The sequence below is a fragment of the Theropithecus gelada genome, chromosome 4 (assembly GCF_003255815.1).
Source record: "Theropithecus gelada isolate Dixy chromosome 4, Tgel_1.0, whole genome shotgun sequence".
In the NCBI taxonomy this organism is placed as follows: Eukaryota; Metazoa; Chordata; class Mammalia; order Primates; family Cercopithecidae; genus Theropithecus; species Theropithecus gelada.
In genome coordinates this window covers 15,134,821-15,157,055 of record NC_037671.1, presented here as the reverse complement: position 1 = coordinate 15,157,055, position 22,235 = coordinate 15,134,821, and the positions used below count along the sequence as shown (strand labels likewise).

At 38.9% G+C, this 22,235-nt stretch overlaps 1 protein-coding gene across 2 annotated transcripts in view; it reads right to left on the bottom strand.

Annotated features, from left to right (window-relative positions):
• HIVEP1 (human immunodeficiency virus type I enhancer binding protein 1) overlaps window positions 1-22,235 on the bottom strand; it is a 166,584-nt gene that overhangs the window by 11,951 nt on the left and 132,398 nt on the right. For both annotated transcript variants that reach the window (XM_025384158.1, XM_025384157.1), the window contains one exon: window positions 17,353-17,454. In XM_025384158.1, the coding sequence (XP_025239943.1) occupies window positions 17,353-17,454 (102 nt within the window). The remainder of the gene's footprint in view (window positions 1-17,352; window positions 17,455-22,235) is intronic.

The window sequence follows — 22,235 nt, the reverse complement described above, 5'->3', positions numbered from 1 at the left end:
AACTATGTGGCTCCATTTTAATCTAATTTTGCCTTGATTATATCAAGTTTCAGGTCACGATTAGCAGGATGGGTGAGAAGACACACAGGGTGGCTTCTCTGCACCCTTCTCCCCTCCTGGGCAAGCCACACGCCTGTAGCTTGGAGAGGATGTAGGAGGGGCTGGGATGGCTTTTCTGGGTTTCTTTCACTGAGATAAGCACAGAATGATGTTTCTGTCTCTGAATACATAGTATCTGAAATCTCTACTAGAGGAGACCACTGTCAAAGTTTAAAAACCTGCAAATGAATTTTGAATCATTACATATTTGTTAAAACAGGACTGATATTCTGGGTAACAGAGAAAAGATAAAATGGGTAGCTTAAGTGAACAGAAGACAATGGTATCCTTTTAAATATCCATGGCACCAAAACAAAGCACAGACAACTCTGCTCTCTGTTTGGATTCATACAAATAAAAGTCCTTTATATACTTCCCTGTCCCCCTTAACCTCTGCCCCTGACCCCCAAACAAGACTACTGCTGCCAAATCAAAAGTCGTACTGATAAAAGACCCAGAAAGGAAAAGTGTCTTGCCTGTGAACAGCAAGCTTGTGAGGACAAGAACAAGGACTTGTCATGGACTCAAAACACTTGTCACATATGACTCTGTGATACTGCTCACTTTGCTGCTGCTGCTGCATGTTACTTAATGTAATAACTATGATACTATGTTGAGTAACTGGTTTTTTCGTTGTCTTTTTTTTTTTTTTTTTTTTTTTTTTTGAGATGTCTCAGAGTCTTGCTCTGTCACCCAGGCTTGAGTACAGTGGCATAATCTCGGCTCGCTGCAACCTCTGCCTCCCAGGTTCAAGCTATACTCCTGCCTCAGCCTCCCGAGTAGCTGGGATTACAGATACCCATCACCACGCCTGGCTAATTTTGGTATTTTTAGTAGAGATGGGGTTTCACGTGTTGTCCAGGCTGGTCTTGAGCTCCTGACCTCAGGTGATCCACCTGCCTCGGCCTCCCAAAATGCTGGGATTACAGGTGTGAGCCACTGTGCCCGGCCTGATTAACTGTTATATCAGGGATTGGCAAACTATGATTACCAGCTAAATGTGGCTCTCCACGGGTTCTTGTGAATAAAGTTTTATTGGAACACAGCCAGGCTCATTTGTTTACATACTGTCTATGGCTGCTTTTGTGCAACAATCACAGTTATAGTATTCATGACAGAGAATATGCGGCTTAAATAAAGCCTAAAATATTCACTATCCAGCCCCTGACATAAAAGTTTGCCAACATCTATGCCACACCACCCTCCATGTTTAAACCTAACTACCACCCCATGACAGAGTTGATACCACACCCATCGTCCACAAGGAAGTTAAGACGCCTGTACTATAAATGATTAGAATGCATCAAAGCCAGAATTCAAAAACAGGTTTCTAGGAACTTAAGAGCCCTGTCATTATGCCAATAAGATATACTGCTTTTCTGCCTTTCTATTACAATTGTTCCTTTCCTGGTGTGTATAATATAATACGGACTAATACTTCAGGAGTGTAAGCACTGTGGCTTACCCCTTTGCAGCCATCAGAGACTCTAGAACAGACCTAAAGAATCGATATTTGCTTAGCAAATTCATAAATGGTCCAAAAAGTTCCATTTCATTATGTCCTCCAGACACATTCCCCTCTCATTATAAACAAATGTTTCCAATACTCAATAAAATTTTATATCAGCACAACATTAATTCCTTTATTTTCTGTGAATTTCAATTCATGAGGGAAAAAGCAGGCATATAATGTAGCAACATTTTTGTCAAAAGTAAAGGTTTTGATAAATTTATGTCAAACAACTTCCCTAAAGATATATCTTAAAAGTTATCATTTGAAGATGAGTCAGGTGAACTGCAACCTGCCCGCCCATTGCTGCCAGAGAGTGACACCTGCTGGAAGAGTCAGAGTCGCAAAAGCAGGAGGGGCTCCCTGAGAGAATGGGCCCCGAGGGTAGTAGCAACCCGGCCCACCTACACTCAGTAGCAACCTTCTTTTGTTGTTGAAGTTTGCCTGTTTTTGTTCTTCACATATGTTTAGAAATATTACTCTGAAAGCCAGATAAACAATGGCAACCTAGGGAAAAATTTTTTTTAAAGAACGTGAATACAATAATATATATATTTTAAAGATAAAAACACATTAAAAACATAACGGGGCAGAGTTTAATGTTTGTTCACTTTAGGAAGTAAAGCAAAAGACTGTGTCGTATGTGTGTCATTCAAAATAATATTAGCACTGCTTTAAGTATAAATCCTAAAGCCTATTATGGTTTCATATTCTACACATGGAAGTGTTTCTTAAAAAGAGTAATAATGTATTCTATAAAAATCCCGAGGATAATATATTCTACAGGTTTCATTTCGAAAAAAAGCTTTGCTAGTAATTTTTAAGAATTCACTTAAATTATTTTTAAGAGTAAATGTGATATAGGTTTTAAAACCTGTGATCAAACATCATTCTTTACTGTAAGAACTGAAACTCCAACAAGAATAATGTTTCTCACTGCACTTCATCATATTAAATGGTTCTCCTCGCTGGCAGCTGAGGGTACACATTAACATTCCTTGCACTGAAGTCCGGCATTTGTTGACGAAAACATTCTTCGGATCAAAGGATGAAAAGCAAATTGCTGGCGGCATGATTTTTGACACAAAAGGTGAAAACTAAAATGTAGTCACTAATACTCCAAGAACACAAGAACAAAATTCCTGAGGCTATATCATGTTTTATGGCAAGAAAACAAGGGAATGTGCAGTGGAGCTGAGGGATTAGGCTTCCCATGGGCATTTCTTATCATTGCAGCTCAAGTTGCTAGTTTTAAACTAAATAGAAACTTCTTTTAAATGCCTAATGTCCACATTTTAATGGCTGGCTTACAAAAATGTATAATTCCTCCTGCTTCATTAAAAGCAAACGTTTCCCAACATCCCCTAATTTATTCCACTGAGAATTAGAACATGAATTCCATCTGCTAAAAGATAAGACAGGTAGCCACACAGCCTGCTGTTGCTAAGGGTGGTAAAGAATTCAGAAGGGGTCTGTGGCCTTTCATCACATCATTTTCACATTGCCCTTTAATGAACACTCTTTATCAACCAGGGACCAGGCACAATATGATGGTGAAGGATAACCTGGGTATGGTGTGGTTGGCAGAGTAGAAAACAGGTCTAGGATCCTTAAAGGGAAAAGACTGAAGATAATGCCTGGAAAACACTGACATTAATTAGAAAGAAATCTGGAGGAAAACCTTTAGTGAAAAACAAAACAATGCACACTAAGGGAGTAACTCAGCACAAGCACAGCGTAAGATCTGGGCTTTTTCCAGAACGCTATGAGCTGACCAAGATATTACCAAGTGGTAATGATGTTTAAAAAATAAATACTATACTGGGGTGCTTTGTAGTAACACTGTCTGACTGCCTCTAAGTGTTTAGCACATTTTGTTTAATGAATGAAAGCTCAGAGACATTTCCTGGTGATGATTACATTTATGCTACAGAAAATATCTATTAAATGACTAAGCCCCCAAATGTGTTCTATAAACCTAAAACCACAATCCTTAGGTTTCTGGGTGCCGTTCTGCAAACTCTGGCAGGGGTTGTGACTTTTTAGATTTACCATCAGGTCTCCCAAATTTTGTCCTTTATAAAAAAGGTTTACTCCATTTCCCATGTCAGAGATCATCAAGACTCAAACATACAAGGCATGTTCTTACATATCCTATTAGTATCAATTAAGTACACGTCACTTTCAGAAAAGCATGCCGAGTCTGATATTCCCTCTTCACATGCTGCAGGACCCCACTATGATGTCACCACCACCCTGTTGTTAGGAAACAGGAAGTGTGCCTACCAAAACAGAGAAGACAACTTCCATATTGATCAAGACGTGATGTTTCACAGCACTGGTTCCTGAAAAGACACGTGGCTCCTGATGTGGGCCATCTTTCTTTCAGCACTAAATCTAACAGTCAACTATAATCCATTAGCATGATGAAACAACATACTTCGACTGTGTTTGTGAGAACCAAAGGAATAAAGGAGTTTCCTGGGTTATTTTGGACTTTCAGTTTTCATATGGCTAGACCAGACATCCCTTGATGACTGCAGGTGTGGAGACATAATGAAAGGTGTCTGAAAAGCCACCAAAATCACTAGGTTTGGAATAAAAGAGGCTGACTTTGATACCTGCCGCGGCACCTTACTGCTGGCAAAACCAGAGGATTTTCCTGAATTTCTACTGTTGACACACAGCGAATGAAATCCCAGTGTGGTTTCTAGCAGTCTATTTGTGTAGCAGGACTAATATTCGAATTATGTTAGATTAAGAAGATGAGAGATGGTATCAAGACCCCATGATACCATAAAAGGTTGTTCACCATTAAAAGGAAAAGACAGCAAATTTATGTGTTAAAAGATCCCACATTACACGATACAGTGTCCTCACTTATCCTTATCCTCATTTACTGGGCTAAGAAAATGGAGAATACACTGTCAGGCAGGACTCTCAAGAATGGCAGAGGCTCTACATAGCACCTCACTTCTCAAAAGGAGCTGCTGCCAAGAGCCTGATCCCCAAGAGGGGCAGGTGCCTCCTATGATGAGGGAGGTGGAGATGCGTCGGGGTGTGAAGAGCACATGGGGGAGAACCAGGCACATGAGTTCACTTGACAGTGGCCTCCAGGCCTCCCTAGCTTTGTTTTGCTGGGCTGTCCACTTCAAAACTTGAAACTGTAGTACCAGAAACATTTATTCTCCTTCACCATGTTTTAAGTCAGCCACTTCTTCTACTCCTACTGTATGTCTAATATAGTAATCATTTGCATTTTCCCTTGGAAAATAGTAAAGTGAAACACTTTATAATACATTGCTCTCTTTATAACATCCTTAGAGACTTGACTGGGGCAAGGTTTTAAAACATATACAGAAGCGTTAAAGCAGGACAAGTCGAGGCCTTATCTTTTACCAGAGGCTATTCTGTGGTGAAAGTTCTATACCACAGTGATCCTGGGCCAGAGCAAAAACTAATTCCAGGGGAAATAATGCTTCCTAGTTTAACAAATTGATAGTGATATTTCCAAATTAGTCATTATACATTTATACACAGACATAAAAAACAGGGTATCACAAGGGAAAATCATTTCAGACTTTCCATCCAAAATGTTAAACTCCATCTGGTGGAGAATGAGAGAGGCTGAAGTCCTGAGTCCTGAGGTACTTCTTTTATAAAACACTCATCTACCCAGAAAAAAGGCTTCTGCTCTGTGAGAATATTAATACTATTGTTGCTGAATGGGATCACCCACTTAAGGAAACATGGTTCTTTCTGTCATTACTGTCTAAATTCCCACTACAAAACAAAACTGCAGCAACAGCAAAAAACAAACGACAAACCTCAACAAGGAAAATTCAAGGGTCACAGATTAAAAGCCCTAGTATCTTTTATCTTGTCTCCAGAACATTTGAGAACATAACCCAAGATAAAAGTCAGATATATGTGGCCCTAAAGGGGCAATGGCTTTAAACAACTTCAGTTCAGACTTTTGTAATCAAAGAAACACTGTTATGTGTCACTGACTATTTAGAAAAATTAAAATACTCAAGAATTCTATCTAAAAAATAATAGTTTTCAAGTGTCAGAACATGAAGAAATGGGTATAAACTGACATGACAGGGGTGTTCATTGTATCCAGGCCCAGTGAGTAGAGTTTAAACCTGCAATGGCAGTTCTCATGCTGAAACTCCCCTGCACAGCATCTATTACTTGTCCACCAGCCCGCTTCCCAGCCTTGGGCCCTGTGGAACTCTCTTGTTTTTCTGTCCCATTCACACACTTATACCCTATCCCTTTTCCCCAACCTTTGTGTGTCTTTGGCCAAGCAACTCCTTGGTCTAGAATGCTTGCCCTTCCTTTCCCCCTCACCAACAGTCTTCCAAATGAAGCAGTGTAGGGATAAATAAATGCCTTCCCTTCCTTCTGGGACCACTTTGGCCATCACTGGTCTTTCCCTGATTCTAGCCTTGGGAAATGAACCTTGCCAAATGTGGGCTCATGCCACATCATAACCATCGGCCAGGAGCTCCTGGACGATAGTAATTGTGCACACACTGAATAGGTGCCGAAGTGATACATAAAAAAAAAAAAAAAAATCAATCAAAAAGAGAATAAACTTTTATCCTCTGCAGCTATTAAAAAACAGAACAGATCTTTATCAACCTGGAAAGATCATTACTGAGGATGAGAACACAGAATAGTGAAAAAACTTGGGTTATCTTCTAGTCATCTGACCCAACAACCAATAAATAACAAATTAACAAACAAATGCCATTATCATGTTAACAATGCCTATACTGACTTTGGCCATATAACATAAAGACTATTTATAAGTAAAGGTATCAAGTAGCACAGCTACCATTTGATTTTAGTGAAGGTATTTAATGAAAAACGATTATATCTAATTACTATCATTATTATTTTTTTGAGATGGAGTTTAGTTCTTGTTGCCCAGGCTGGAGTGCAATGGCACGATCTCGGCTCACCGCAACCTCCGCCTCCTGGGTTCAAGCGATTCTCCTGCCTCAGCCTCCTGAGTAGCTGGGATTACAGGCATACGTCTTCATGCCCAGCTAATTTTTGTATTTTTAGTTGACATTTCTATGTTGGTCATTTCTATGACATTTCTCCATGTTGGTCAGGCTGGTCTTGAACTCCCGACCTCAGGTGATCCACCTGCCTTGGCCTCCCAAAGTGCTGGGATTACAGGTGTGAGCCAATGCGCCCAGTCGACTATATCTAATTCTAAAATTAATAATATTGAATTATTTCCTAGATTATAGAAAGCTGCTGTCAAGAACAGATTATACTGTCCTTTTTAAAAAAAGGTTTACCCCATTTCCCATGTCAGAGATCATCAAGACTCAAACATATGAAGCATGTTCTATTAGCATCACTTAAGTATATGTCACTTTCAGAAAATCATGCTGAGTCTAATATTCCTTCTTCACATGCGCAGGACTACAGATTTTAGAGATTTTTTCCTATTAATTCAATAAACAACTATTTATTACCTACTATTTGCCAGGCACAATCCTAAGGAGCTGAAGATACAGCAGCAAGCAAAACATCATCTTTGCCCTTATATAATTTATTTTCTAGTTGGAATAAATAGATAATGAACACACACACACGTCTCTGGTGGTGGTAAGTGCTACGAGGAAAAAGAAAACAGAATAAAGGGCATAAGTGATGCTAGCAGTAAGAGGGTGAGGTGCCTTTTGTTTCTCTATATATTTATATTTACATATATTTATATTCAGGAAGGCCCCACTAATCAAGGGACATCTGCTAGAGAGCTGAAGGCAGGGTGGCGTAAGTCTCACAGTATCTGGTAGAGGGCATTCTTTTCTGTTTTTTTTTTTTAATACTTTAAGTTCTAGGGTACAAGTGCACGACGTGCAGGTTTGTTACATAGGTATACACGTGCCATGTTGGCTTGCTACACCCATTAACTCATCATTTACATTAGGTATTTCTCCTAATGGTATCCCTCCCCCAGGTCCCCTACCCTATGACAGGCCCCGGGGTGTGATGTTCCCCTTCCTGTGTCCAAGTGTTCTCATTGTTCAATTCCCACCTATGAGTGAGAACATGTGGTGTTTGGTTTTCTGTCCTTGTGACAGTTTGCTCAGAATGATGATTTCTAGCTGCATCCAAGTCCCTGCAAAGGACACGAACTCATCCTTTTTTATCGCTGCATAGTATTCCATGGTATATATGTGCCATATTTTCTTAATCCAGTCTATCATAGAAGGACATTTGGGTTGGTTCCAAGGTTCCGCTATTGTGAATAGTGCTGCAATAAACATACGTGTGCATATGTCTTTATAGTAGCATGATTTATAATCCTTTCGGTATATACCCAGTAATGGGATTGCTGGGTCAAATGGTATTTCTAGTTCCAGATCCTTGAGGAATTGTCACACTGTCTTCCACAATGGTTGAACCAGTTTACACTCCCACCAACAGTGTAAAAGCGTTCCGGTTTCTCCACATTCTCTCCAGCATCTGTTGTTTCCAACTTTTTAATGATCGCCATTGTAATTGGTGTGAGATGGTATCTCACTGTGGTTTTGATTTGCATTTCTCTGATGACCAGTGATGATGAGCATTTTTTCATGTGTCTGTTGGCTGCATAATGTCTTCTTTTGAGAGGTGTCTGTTCATATCCTTTGCCCACTTTTGGTTGGGGTGTTTTTTTCTTGTATATTTGGTTAAGTTCTCTGTAGATTCTGAATATTATTAGCCCTTTGTCAGATGAGTAGATTGCAAAAATTTTCTCCCATTCTGTAGGTTGCCTGTTCACTCTGATGGTAGTTTCTTTTGCTGTGCAGAAGCTCTTTAGTTTAATTAGATCCTATTTGTCTATTTTGGCTTCCGTTGCCATTGCTTTCAGTGTTTTAGTCATGAAATTCTCGCCCATGCCTAGGTCCTGAATGGTACTGCCCAGGTTTTCTTCTAGGGTTTTTATGGTTTTAGGTCTAACATTTAAGTCTTTAATCTATCTTGAATTAATTTTTGTATAAGGTGTAAGGAAGGGATCCAGTTTCAGCTTTCTACATATGGCTAGCCAGTTTTCTCAGCACTGTTTATTAAATAGGGGATTGTTTCCCCCTTTCTTGTTTTGGTCAGATTTGTCAAAGATCAGATGGTTGTAGATGTGTGGTGTTATTTCTGAGGCCTCCGTTCTGTTCCACTGGTCTATATATCTGTTTTGGTACCAGTACCATGCTGTTTGGTTACTGTAGTCTTGTAGTTTGAAGTCAGGTAGCATGATGCCTCCAGCTTTATTCTTTTGCTTAGGACTGTCTTGGCAATGTGGGCTCTTTTTTTCCAACTCCGTGAAGGAAGTCACTGGTAGCCTGATGGGGAGGGCATTGAATCTATAAATTATCTTGGGCAGTATGGCCATTTTCACGATATTGATTCTTCCTATCCATGAACATGGAATGTTCTTCCATTTGTTTGTGTCCTCTTTTATTTTGTTGAGCAGTGGTTTGTAGTTCTTTTTGAAGAGGTCCTTTGCATCCCTTGTAAGTTGGATTCCTAGGTATTTTAATCTCTTTTTAGCAATTGTGAATGGGAGTTCACTCATGATTTGGCTCTCTGTTTGTCTGTTATTGGTGTATAGGAATGCTTGTAATTTTTGCACATTGATTTTGTATCCTGAGACTTTGCTGAAATTGCTGATCAGCTTAAGGAGACTTTGGCCTGAGATGATGGGGTTTTCTAAATATACAATCATGTCATCTGCAAACAGGGACAATTTGACTTCTTCTTTTCCTAACTGAATACCCTTTATTTCTTTCTCTTGCCTGATTGCCCTGGCCAGAACTTCCAACACTATGTTGAATAGGAGTGGTGACAGAGGGCATCCCTATCTTGTGCCAGTTTTCAAAGGGACTGCTTTCAGCTTTTCCAATCAGTATGATATTGGCTGTGGGTTTGTCATAAATAGCTCTTATTATTTTGAGATCCGTTCCATCAACACCTAGTTTATTGAGAATTTTTAGCATGAAGGGCTGTTAAATTTTGCTGAAAGCCTTTCCTCCATGTATTGAGATAATCATGTGGTTTTTGTCATTGGGTCTGTTTATGTGATGGATTGTTTATTGACTTGTGTATGTTGAACCAGCCTTGCATCCCAGGGATGAAGCCAACTTGATCGTAGTGGATAAGCTTTTTGATGTGCTGCTGGATTTGGTTTGCCAGTATTTTATTGAGGAATTTCACTTGGATGTTCATCAGGGATATTGGTCTAAAATTCTCTTTTTTTGTTATGTCTCTGCCAGGCTTTGATATCAGGATGATACCGGCCTCATAAAATGAGTTAGGGAGGATTCCTTCTTTTCCCATTGATTGGAATAGTTTCAGAAGGAGTGTACCAGCTCCTCTTTATACCTCTGGTAGAATTCGGCTATAAATCTGTCTAGTCCTGAACTTTTTTTGGTTGGTAGCCTATTAATTATTGCCTCAATTTCAGAGACTGTTATTGGTCTATTCAGAGATTCAACTTCTTCCTGGTTTAGTCTTGGGAGGGTGTATGTGTCCAGGAATTTATCCATTTCTTCTAGATTCTCTAGTTTATTTGCATAGAGGTGTTTATAGTATTCTCTGATGATAGTTTGTATTCTGTGGGATCAGTGGTGATACCCTCTTTATAATTTTTTATTGCATCCATTTGATTCTTCTCTCTTTTCTTATTAGTCTTGCTAGCAGTCTATCAATTTTGCTGATCTTTTCAAAACACCAGCTCCTGGATTCATTGATTTTTTTCAAGGGTTTTTTTGTGTCTCTATCTCCTTCAGTTCTGCTCTGATCTTAGTTATTTCCTGCCTTCTGCTAGCTTTTGAATTTGTTTGCTCTTGCTTCTCTAGTTCTTCTAATTTTGATGTTAGGGTGTCAATTTTAGATCTTTCCCGCTTTCTCTTGTGGGAATTTAGTGCTATCAATTTCCCTCTACACACTGCTTTGAGTGTGTCCCAGAGATTGTGGTATGTTGTGTCTTTGTCCTCACTGGTTTCAAAGAACATCTTTATTTCTGCCTTCATTTCATTATGTACCCAGTAGTCATTCAGGAGCACATGTAGTTGTTCAGTTTCCATGTAGTTGTTCAGTTTTGAGTGAGTTTTTTAATCCTGAGTTCTAATTTGATTGCACTGTGGTCTGAGAGATAGTTTGTTGTGATTTCTGTTCTTTTACATTTGCTGAGGAGTGCTTTACTTCCAACTATGTGGTCAGTTTTAGAATAAGGGTGATGTGGTGCTGGGAAGAATGTATATTCTGTTGATTTGGGGTGGAGAGTTCTGTGGATGTCTATTAGGTCTGCTTGGTGCAGAGCTGAGTTCAAGTCTTGAATATCCTTGTTAACTTTCTGTCTCTTTGATCTAATATTGACAGTAGGGTATTAACATCTCCCATTATTATTGTGTGGGAGTCTTAAGTTTCTTTGTAGGTCTCTATGGACTTGCTTTATGAATCTGGGTGCTCCTATATTGGGTGCATTTAGGATAGTTAGCTCTTCTTGTTGAATTGATCCCTTTACCATTATGTAATGGCCTTCTTTGTCTCTTCTGATCTTTGTTGGTTTAAAGTCTGTTTTATCAGAGACTAGGATTGCAACCCCTGCTTTTTTTTTTTTTGCTTTCCTTTTGCTTGGTAGATCTTCCTCCATCCCTTTATTTTGACTCTATGTGTATCTCTGCATGTGAGATGGGTCTCCTGAATACAGCACACTGATGGGTCTTGACTCTTTATCCAATTTGCTTGTCTGTGTCTTTTAATTGAGGCATTTAGCCCATTTACATTTAAGGTTAATATTGTTATGTGTCAATTTGATCCTGTCATTAAGATGTTAGCTAGTTATTTTGCCCATTAGTTGATGCAGTTTCTTCCTAGCATTGATGCTCTTTACAATTTGGCAAGTTTTTGCAGTAGCTGGTACTAGTTGTTCATTTCCGTGTTTAGTGCTTCCTTCAGGAACTCTTGTAAGGCAGGTCTGGTGGTGACAAAATCTCTCAGCATTTGCTTGTCTATAAAGGATTTTTTTTCTCCTTCACTTATGAGTCTTAGTTTGGCTGGATATGAAATTCTGGGTTGAAAATTCTTTTTTTTAAGAATGTTGAGTATTGGCCCCCACTCTCTTCTGGCTTGTAGAGTTTCTGCCAAGAGATCTGCTGTTAGTCTGATGGGCTTCCCTTTGTGGGTAACCCCACCTTTCTCTCTGGCTGCCCTAAAAATTTTTCCTTTCATTTCAATCTTGCTGAATCTGACAATTATGTGTCTCACGGTTGCTCTTCTCGAGGAGTTTCTTTGTGGTGTTCTCTGTATTTCCTGAATTTGAATGTTGGCCTGCCTTGCTAGGTTGGGGAAGTTCTCCTGGATAATATCCTTAAGGGTGTTTTCCAACTTGGTTCCATTCTCCCCGTCACTTTCAGGTACACCAATCAAACGTAGATTTGTTTTATTCACATAGTCACATATTTCTTGGAGGCTTTGTTTGTTTCTTTTTACTTTTTTCTCTAACCTTGTCTTCTAGCTTTATTTCATTAATTTGATCTTCATTCACTGATACCCTTTCTTCCACTTGATCGAGTCAGCTATTGAAGCTTGTGCATGCATCACGTAGTTCTCGTCCTGTGGTTTTCAGCTTCATCAGGTCATTTAAGGTCTTCTCTACACTGTTTATTTTAGTTAACCATTTGTCTAATCTTTTTTCATGGATTTTAGCTTCCTTGCAATGGGTTCAAACATCTTCCTTTAGCTCAGAAAAGTTTGTTATTACCGACCTTCTGAAGCCTACTTCTGTCAGCTCATCAAAGTCATTCTCCATCCAGCTTTGTTCTGTTGCTGGCGAGGAGCTGCAGTCCTTTGCAGGAGAAGATGCTCTCTGGTTTTTAGAATTTTCAGCTTTTCTGGTCTAGTTTCTCCCCATCTTTGTGGTTTTATCTACCTTTGGTCTTTGATGTTGGTGACCTACAGATGGGGTTTTGGTGTGGATGTCCTTTTTGTTGATGTTGATGCTAATCCTTTCTGTTTGTTAGTTTTCTGTCTCAAAATCAGGTCCCTCAGCTGCATGTCTGTTGGAGTTTGCTGGAGGTCCACTCCAGGCCCTGTTTGCCTGGGTATCACCAGCGGAAGCTGCAGAACAGCAAATATTGCAGAAAGGCAAATATTGGTGCCTGATCCTTCCTCTGGAAGCTTCGTCCCTGAGGGGCACCCACTTGTATGAGGTGTCAGTCGGCCCCTACTGGGAGATGTCTCCCAGTTAGGCTACACAGGGATCAGGTACCCACTTGAGGAGGCAGTCTGTCCATTCTCTGAGCTCAAACACCGTGTTTGGAGAACCACTGCTCTCTTCAGAGCTGTCAGACAGGGACATTTAAGTCTGCAGAAGTTTCTGCTGTCTTTTGCTCAGCTATGTCCTGCCCCCAGAGGTGGAAACTACAGAGGCAGCCTGCCTCGCTGAGCTGCGTTGGGCTCTGCCCAGTGTGAGCTTCCCCTGCCTCTCTGTCTACCTACTCAAGCCTTAGCAATGGCGGACGCCCCTCCCCCTGCCAGGCTGCTGCCTCGCAGGTGGATCTCAGACTGCTGCGCTAGCAGTGAGCAAGGCTCCGCGGGCATGGAATCTGCTGAGCCGGATGCAGGATATAATCTTCTGGTGTGCCATTTGCTAAGACCGTTGGAAAAGTGCAGTATTTGGATGGGAGTGTCCCGTCTTTCCAGGTACCGTCTGTCACAGCTTCCCTTGGCTAGGAAAAGGAAATCCCCCAACCCCTTGCGATTCCTGGGTGAGGCGATGCTCAGTTCTGCTTTGGCTCACCTTCCGTAGGCTGCACCCACTGTCCAACCAGTCCCAATGAGATGAACCAGGTACCTCAGTTGGAAATGCAGAAATCATCCGTCATCTGCGTCGATCACGCTGGGAACTGCAGACTGGAGCTGTTCCTATTAGGCCATCTTGGAACAGAATCCTCCTAGAGGGCATTTTTAACAGAAGAAAGGAGTGCAAAGTCCCTGAGACAGGGTCCTGCTGTGGGTGTTCAACAAAGAGGCAGGAGACCCGTGTGGTTGCAGCTGAACACGCGAGGGAGGAAGGAGGGGGAGTTGAGCCTCAGGGAGATGGAAAGGAAGAAGACAGAGTTCCTGGTGGGTGCCTGACCAGTGCTCCAAATGAGCCAGGAAACCCCTGGGGCTTTTAAACAAAGGAATGACACAATTGTTATAAGGCCACTTTGGCTGCTGGGTGGAAGACAGTCTGTAAAGGAGCAGGGCAGAACCACAGAGACCAATCAGGAGCTAATCCAGAAGCAATGTAGTAGAGAGGATCTGGCTGGGGTGGGGTGGTGGAGGTGATTAAAAGTGGATGGATTCTGAAGATATTTTGAAGTATAGAGCCAAAAGGTTTTACTGGTAGATTAGAGGCAACCTGTGAGAAAGATGGGCATCAAGGATGACCTCAAGATTTTTGGCCAAGCAGCTGGAAGGACGGCGGAAGACTACAGGGGAAGTGTGCTTAGAGGTAAGGGGTAAACCAGGGATCTGGGACACATCAGACCTGAGATACTGATTAGACACCCCAGCAGAGACAGGTGAGGTAAGTCAGAAGGATACCCACATCTGGAATGAACTGGGGCATTATCAGCACAGAGATGGTATCTGAAGTCAGGAGACCGGACAAGACTATCTACAAAGTGAGCGGACGAGACTATCTACAAAGTGAGCACAGACAGGAAGAGAAGAAATCAAAGGCCACAGCCCTGGGGCCTATGTGAGAGGCTGGGGAGGTGAGGAGGAGGCAGCACAGAAGACTGAAAAGGAACAGCTGGTACCACTCTGGGCTAGTGGAAGGCTAGAAACTGCACCCTCCAGACACAGCATCATGCTGCAGGCTTCTGGCTTGCCCCCTCAAACAGGGACATGGCCAGAATTGCTAAGCAAAATCGCATCTCCAGCTATCATCAGTTTAATGGAGTAAAAGTTTGTTTTAAAGAATAATGAGACCCAATCTTAGTATAGTAATCAATAAACCAGAAAGACAACAAACAAATCCATCAAATTGGCCAAAAATTTAAATTCTAACAATATTAGGTATAGTTAAAGAGATAAGGAAATGGAAAGTCTCTTCTGGAGAACAATGTAAAATTATAAAGCACAACATCTAGGTATCTGCATACAAAGTGGTACTGTTTATGCAAATTTGAAATACAAACATAAAATCACATACTATTCATAGATATATACATGTAAGTAAAATGAACTGAAAGGAAAACCCCCAGTGCAGCGAGAGTTCCTCTGAGAGGGAGAGGAGAGTGGCAAGGAGTGGGGAGTAAGGGAAGCTGCCCCTCAGCAGCAATAACTGGTTTTTAAAAACTATATTGAATTTGGCCGGGCGCGGTGGCTCAAGCCTGTAATCCCAGCACTTTGGGAGGCCGAGGCGGGTGGATCACAAGGTCAGGAGATCGAGACTATCCTGGCTAACATGGTGAAACCCCGTCTCTACTAAAAATACAAAAAACTAGCCGGGCGTGGTAGCGGGCACCTGTAGTCCCAGCTACTTGGGAGGCTGAGGCGAGAGAATGGCGTGAACCCGGGGGGCGGAGCTTGCAGTGAGCCGAGATCGCGCCACTGCACTCCAGCCTGGGAGACACAGTGAGACTCCGTCTCAAAAAAAAAAAAAAAAAAAAACTATATTGAATTTGTGAAAAGAACTTGAAACAAATATGAGAAAATATTTATAATCAACTCTGCTGTGAATACATGAGTACACACAATAAAATACTTTGTATTTTTTTGTATTAAAAAAATCTCCAAATATGTTTTAAAAGCACAATAAAACAAGATCATCTGTTTACTCTAATTATACCTATGCTGCAAGCCTGTAATAAAGCAAAAGGAGAGGAATAAATTCTGCTGGTGTAGCAACGTAGAATGTTAGGTCTCTAGCACAGCACGACACAGCACTTGGCAAAACTCCACCTCTATGTTCTGCTTCACTATTATTTGACAAACACTGTAAAAACAACTTTGAGCACATTACCCACAAATACGGTCGTTTTAAAAAAAAGTAAATTGAAAGGAAAAAGGTAAAACTACATTGTTTATCAGAAGTTCTAATCTAAATAGGGAATTAGGACATCAACGTTGAGCAATAATCTAAGACCACGTTCAAATGCTTTTGGAATTAGATGAAAATACAACAATGAATAAATACATAGGTAGGTCAATCAATCAGTGAGCAAATGTAAACAATCCATGATAATTAATAGAAACTATAACTAATTCTCTTAAATATGCAAATTGAAGATATAAGTACTACCTCCCCTTAACAATTTAGATAATTCTATAGACACATTAATTTTTATAAGATTCATCTTCTTGAAGAAGGTATACATGAGTATATACTATAATGATACCTTTATCTTGTCCCTTTTCTAGTCAGTGGGTAATAAGTATACTTGCTGAAACTCTTACACATTTTTCCTAACTTTTTACAACTGAATTGCTCTGTACCACTGAAAATGTGAGTAATTTCTCTTGTATATTTAGAAGTAAATCCAGGCTGATTCATTTCGTGTGTTACAGGGATTAAATGCTTTTGAATTTTTACCTATATATTCAATGATGTCCTCATCACTTTCTCTTTGGAAATTTTCTCTAGATCAAACTAATACTTGTTAAGAAAAATATAGCACGCAAGTAAATGTTTAATTCAGGGCATTTTAAAAAGCAGAATACTTTTTCAATTTTTTTTTTTTTCCTTTTGTCGATAAATCCTTGGGTTAAAAACAAGTTTCACAAAAAGATATTTCGATTCTCTCATGAGTTAGAACAGATGAACAGGTTTATTCTTCCTCAAAATTCGTCAGAGATAAATACTTAAGTTTGTTAACAATGTTTTTGAAAAAACAGCCATTTAACTTTTTCAGAATAATAAACACTTTGGAGAAGTAAACAAACGTTTTATTCCACAAATATGGAGCTGCCGCGCAGCGCAAGGCACTGCGCTAAGTGCTGTGGGTGAGCACATGTTACGCACTCACTGGATCTGCTCATGACATGCTGAATCATTGTGGTGGGAGCTCAGGTGAGAGCGTGAATAATTTCAGAACAAGGTAGAGGGGGATTAAATGCTTTCAGGGAGGAAATTGTAAAATACTAGAGGAGTCCAGAGAAGGGAAGAATTGTTTCCTGAAAGAGGTATGGAAAAGGAAAATCAGAAAAGGCTTCATGACAGCAGTGGACTTGGCTGGATCTTGAAGGAAAGTGAGATTTTGATCAGGGCACTGGGAGCCACGTTTGTGTGCATAGTGAGGGCTGGGATTTTAAGTGAGGAGTGTAAAGATGAAGAGTGATCAATGTCAAGTAGGCAGGAAATTCAAGCATGAGGGTAGGTAAAAGAAAGAAATGAGAAGGACAGAGGAGTAGGTAAGCAGCAGATTACAAAGGATTTTGATCAAGGTCAAGTGTTCACATTTTATTTTCTAGACAAATGGGAACCGATGAGAAACTCTGAGCAGAGGAGAGGTATGATCAGACACATGCTTCAGAAAGATGAACATCATGGGGGAAAGGTGAATAGGAAGGAGGACAATCTAGGCATGGAAAAAATAATTAGGAGTCCACTGCATATAAATAAGAGGTAATGAAAACAGGAATTAGGCAGTGTCAGTGGGAATGGAAAGGGTATGGAAGCAAAAAAAAAATTGTACATTATAAATAGCATTTATGAAAAATATGGTATAAAGCCTTACCTGATTCTTCTGTATCCTGTTCATCTATTAAACCTACTGAGACGCCTAAATCCACACATTTCTTGCTATGTGCCTTGGACTTCATGTGTTTTGTCAGATTTCCTTAAGGGAAAAGAATGTTTACTAAGCTTACATAGTATGATTTTGCTATTGCATTTGTAAACACTGGCAAATTTCATTCCTATTCAAGCCAAAGTACAGATTGTGGTCATACAATTCCAACGACTAAAATGTGAACAAAAGAAAATTTAGTATCTATATGTTGTAATACCTTGTTATTTATCAGTTTATATTTTCTTTTTAAAATCTGCCTCCTCTACTTTGATAACATTTCCTTTACCTTATGTTTGCTACTCTCCAGTCCTTATTTCTTTCTGGGACATTTTATACAAACTTAAAGTCTCTTTCAGACTACACTGTGATCTGTAGTTCTTGGAGTGTGAATTCTCCACTTGTTATGTCTGCTGGCGTTTTCTCATTTGTTTCTTTGCTTGCTTTTTACTTTTGGGTTTATCCTCAGCAAGATTGTTTTCCATGGAATCCTAAGTACTCTGGGTTGCAGAAACATCTCTATAAAGCAGTTTTCCAATTGCTTCTGCCTGGAACCTTAACAGTTTCATTGGTTTCAGACAAGGGACTCTGGACCAGTTTTTTCATTTGTTTTTGCATGGTATAGATACAGGGTTTTACTTTTAAGTGGATGGGGTTTTTCCCACATGGCCCAAAGTCACTGGACAGGAGGACTAGGCTTATTTCAGGAACCTCAGATGCTATCTCAGGACAGGCAAGCCTGTAGGCATATATCTGGCCTCGATTCCCATAAGGCCTTCTAATTATTTTTGTTAGTATCTGTTCACCATGTTAGCTTTGAGTTTCTTATTTCTGGCACCTTGGAATTCACCTTTCAATGTTTCAAGCTTGAGTATCTATGAAAAACTATTTTGGGTCATTGTAATTTTATAAACAGTATTTCTGGAGTAAGAAAAAGCATTTCCTGTATTCATTTCACTTCACATATAGAGGATAAGTCTCAAAATAGTACCAGTAAAGGAGTGTTTTCCTCTGGCAGCTGTTGTATCGACCTCTTTAAGTATGACCATGCTAGCTGAGAACCACTAGCCACACCTGCCTCAAGTGATCATTGAACCCAGCAGGGACAGCTCAGATTCTTCTCAGGATAACAAGCATCTCCAGTGGATAATGCCACATACAAAAACATTGCCAACATGGGCAAGTCATCTTTTTTGAGAAACAGAAACAACTCTAAATGTTGAATTTAGTGGGCAAGGGCAAAGTAGTATTTGAGAATAAGTCTTTAGAAGAGCTCAAAATATCTGAAACATTGGTCCAAATTTCAGGCTTGCAGTAGCTGAAGCACATGGAAAATAGCCATATTTATTCAATTTCTTGATGAATGCACTAAGCCTGTGAAACTGGTCATCCCTGTAAAGCTGATTTTTGCACTACATAGTACATTCTTGTCTGGGCCAACCGCGCAGGAACCCAGAGTTTGGTACTTAAGGAGGTCAGGCTTAAGAGGCTGCCAACACCAGATGATGACTAAGGTCCATCAAACCCTGACTTCTGTGATTCTGGAGATAACACCTAGATTAACACTTGGCTATCTCTGATATTTATGTTAAATATACTGAAAAAAATACGAAGCAAATATGGCAAAATCTTAGCAATTATTAAAAGATTATGGGCACAATGGTGTTCATTATACAGATCTCTACTTTTATTTGAGAGCTTTAAAGTTTTCACATTAAGAAATTATAAAAATGGTTTAGACATCTTACTATGGTTGAAATTTCCACTTGTAAGTCAAAATGTTTTGTGTGTTAATACTAATAATATTACAAACCAAATTATAAGGTCCACTAATAGTCCTTTTTTTTTTTTTTTTTGTTGAGATGGGAGTCTTGCTCTGTTGCCCAGGCTGGAGTATAGTGGCAAGATCTTGGCTCACTGCAACCTCCACCTCCCGGGTTCAAGCAATTCTCCTGCCTCAGCCTCCTGGGTAGCTGGGATTACAGGCACCTGCCACTGTGCCAGGCTAATTTTTTGTATTTTAGTAAAGATGGGGTTTCATCATGTTGCCCAGGGTGGTCTCAAACTCCTGACCTCAGGCAATCTGCCTGCCTTGGCCTCCCAAAGTGCTAGAATTACAGGTGTGAGCCACCACACCTGGCCCTCTTCAAAATGTTTTTGCTCCCTAGATAGACAGCCATTGCAGGTTATTTACTTTTTAAGAAGCTAATGTATAATTATAACTAGACAAATTTGGAAATACAAGTTTTTAGTAACCATATTTTCTCATAACTTTAGCTATTACTTATTATGAATCAACTTCCTAAATAATGTAAAATAAACAAAAATCTGCATTTCAATATACAAAATATTTAAAGTGTGCTTGAAATGCAAATTATCTCCTAGCAATTTTATAAATCTTGTGTGTTAATTTAATAAATAATTTTTCTGATAGATTTAATAAACATTTATCTGAATCCTCTGGAAAGCATGAGAGGTTTTGTCTCTGGATTCCTACAGCTACACACAGTCTAGCTTTCTGTGATATAAATGAGACTAAATCTTGAAGAGATACAAGCTCTCTATGTATTTTCTGCTGACTGACCTTTAAAGCAGAATCATGAAAACAAATCAATTAAAATTACTTTGAAAATGTACTCAGAAAATAAACTCAGAAGGCAAATAATGAATTATGGATTTGTAAGCATTACCATCAGAAGCATCAAGTTTTAGCTCTACAGATTATTTGTCTGATAGCGTTTTGCTGTCTTTGCATACCGTATTTATACAGCATGCCATCACATCACTATTTCCTTCTGTTAGTAACCAGACACGTTCAATAATAAGTGGAGGATATAAAGTAAATCAGAGAAGGTGAAAATCTGGGGCCTAACTGAAAAAAAGGCCTACTATTATTTAACAACCTTTAAAAGGTGCTGTGGAATCTGTTTTACATAGATTCATAAAAAGTAGTCTTCAAAAAGGAAGCTGACCATAAAAAATGAGAAGTGTCATGCCAAGAATAAGGAAATCCTGAATTTCTAATATTTTTTCACCAGTCTCCTCAGCAAGGATAGCCCCCTTCAAATACATATTTATCATATAATTCCACATGACATCTTACAAAACAAAAAATTTAATGCAAATTCAGATATACAGCATATTAGAGATATGTAAGACACGAAAAGTGCTAACAGGCAATGCTCACTCTTCAAGGGTCGTTATGAACTGTCCACCATTTAGTTAACATTTATCTAAAATCTTTGAGTTATTTCACTAAGATTAACACTCTGTGACTCATCATATTTTTCCTTGCCAAGAAATCTCTGTAGTTTCATTTGGTTTACCACATCTAGGTTGTCCTTCCTTTTTTGCCCTTATTTCATAAATATTTTTTAAATACCCTGATTCCTTTTCTTCTTTCTATTGAGAAATACCCATTTCCCATTGTATGTTGCTCTTCTTGTATTTGATAACAACCTCTTGTACATGATAATCTTTTATTAGTATTATTAGCTTTCTAAATATACTTCTTGTCTTAAAGGAAGTTAATAGATGTTTCTTAATCATAGGATCAAAACAGGTGACAAAGCAATAAATTCAGTTAAAAGACCAAAGTACTTTACCCTATCAGAGTCCTCCCTCAGGACCAGGAAGGAAAATCATCTTTAAACTCAACCTCCAACTACAGAGGGAGGTTCTACATCACAACTAAAGAACTGCATCCTGAGTATCCCTCCCAGCCTCTCTCATTGCTTGAAACTTTCCTGAAATATTCAAAGCCATCTGAAGAATATTTTGTTTGTCCCTCATTCTTGTTTCAGACACCATTGGCACTAAAAGAGCACTACTTTGAAGCATGTAGTTGTTACAAGTTATAACTCTCTTTAAATGCCCATAAATACTAGCCAAAAAATGTAATAAATTTTGCCAAGGAGTTGATCAATCTTTAAAACAAAAACTGCAAAGACAATCAACATACGAAAAAAGTAAATGTTAACTCCAAGGACAAAAGTTGTTTCTATTTTTAAAAATCAATTAAATTTTTTTTCTTTTTTTACAGATACTGTTTTCTCAGACATGTTTTCACAATTACCTTGCTTTGTTAAGATCCTTGGTTTTTACAGAGTGGCATAAAAATCAAAATCTCAAGTAACAAATTGCTCCTGAAAAAGGAGCCTAACGGAAGAAGCAAACATTTAAAGTAGTATATCTATTACGTGTATCAAGAAACTTGTACAGGGTAAAATTAACTATGAGTAAGGCTTATAAATAAAAACATATTTAAAAAACCAGAAAGGGTCCTAAATATAATTTTAATGATTAGTTCTGAGACTTCTTTATAAACATTAATAGAAACTATAGAAAATGTTTGAAGCTAAAATTTAACAGTATTAGTGTAAAAAAAAGCATCATGAAAAAAATGGCTATGTATGCCTAAAATTAGACAATAAAACAGAAGTGTAATTATTATAGAAGTTTACTATAGTTATTATTTTAAATCTTTCTTCAATCTTTTAACACCCAGTGAATTTACTTGTGATCATGAAAATTTCTTTTTCTTCTTCAGCCCCAAATTAAATATTTTTGAAAAGGTATATTAATCATGTTGTACAACTGCAATTTAAGGAGTTAAATTTTTTAAAAAGGGCAGTTGCTCTTTTAAAAATATTATATTTATTATATATTTATTCTAAAAGTGTACAATTAAAAATTTTCCAATGGTTCTAAAATTATATAAAGCAATAAGACTACAACATTGACAAAATGTAATTTACATTAGTCTATTTAAGCTACTATTTCGTTGGTCAAAGAAAACGCATAGTTGGGTTTTAGCTCCAGCACCTAAATAC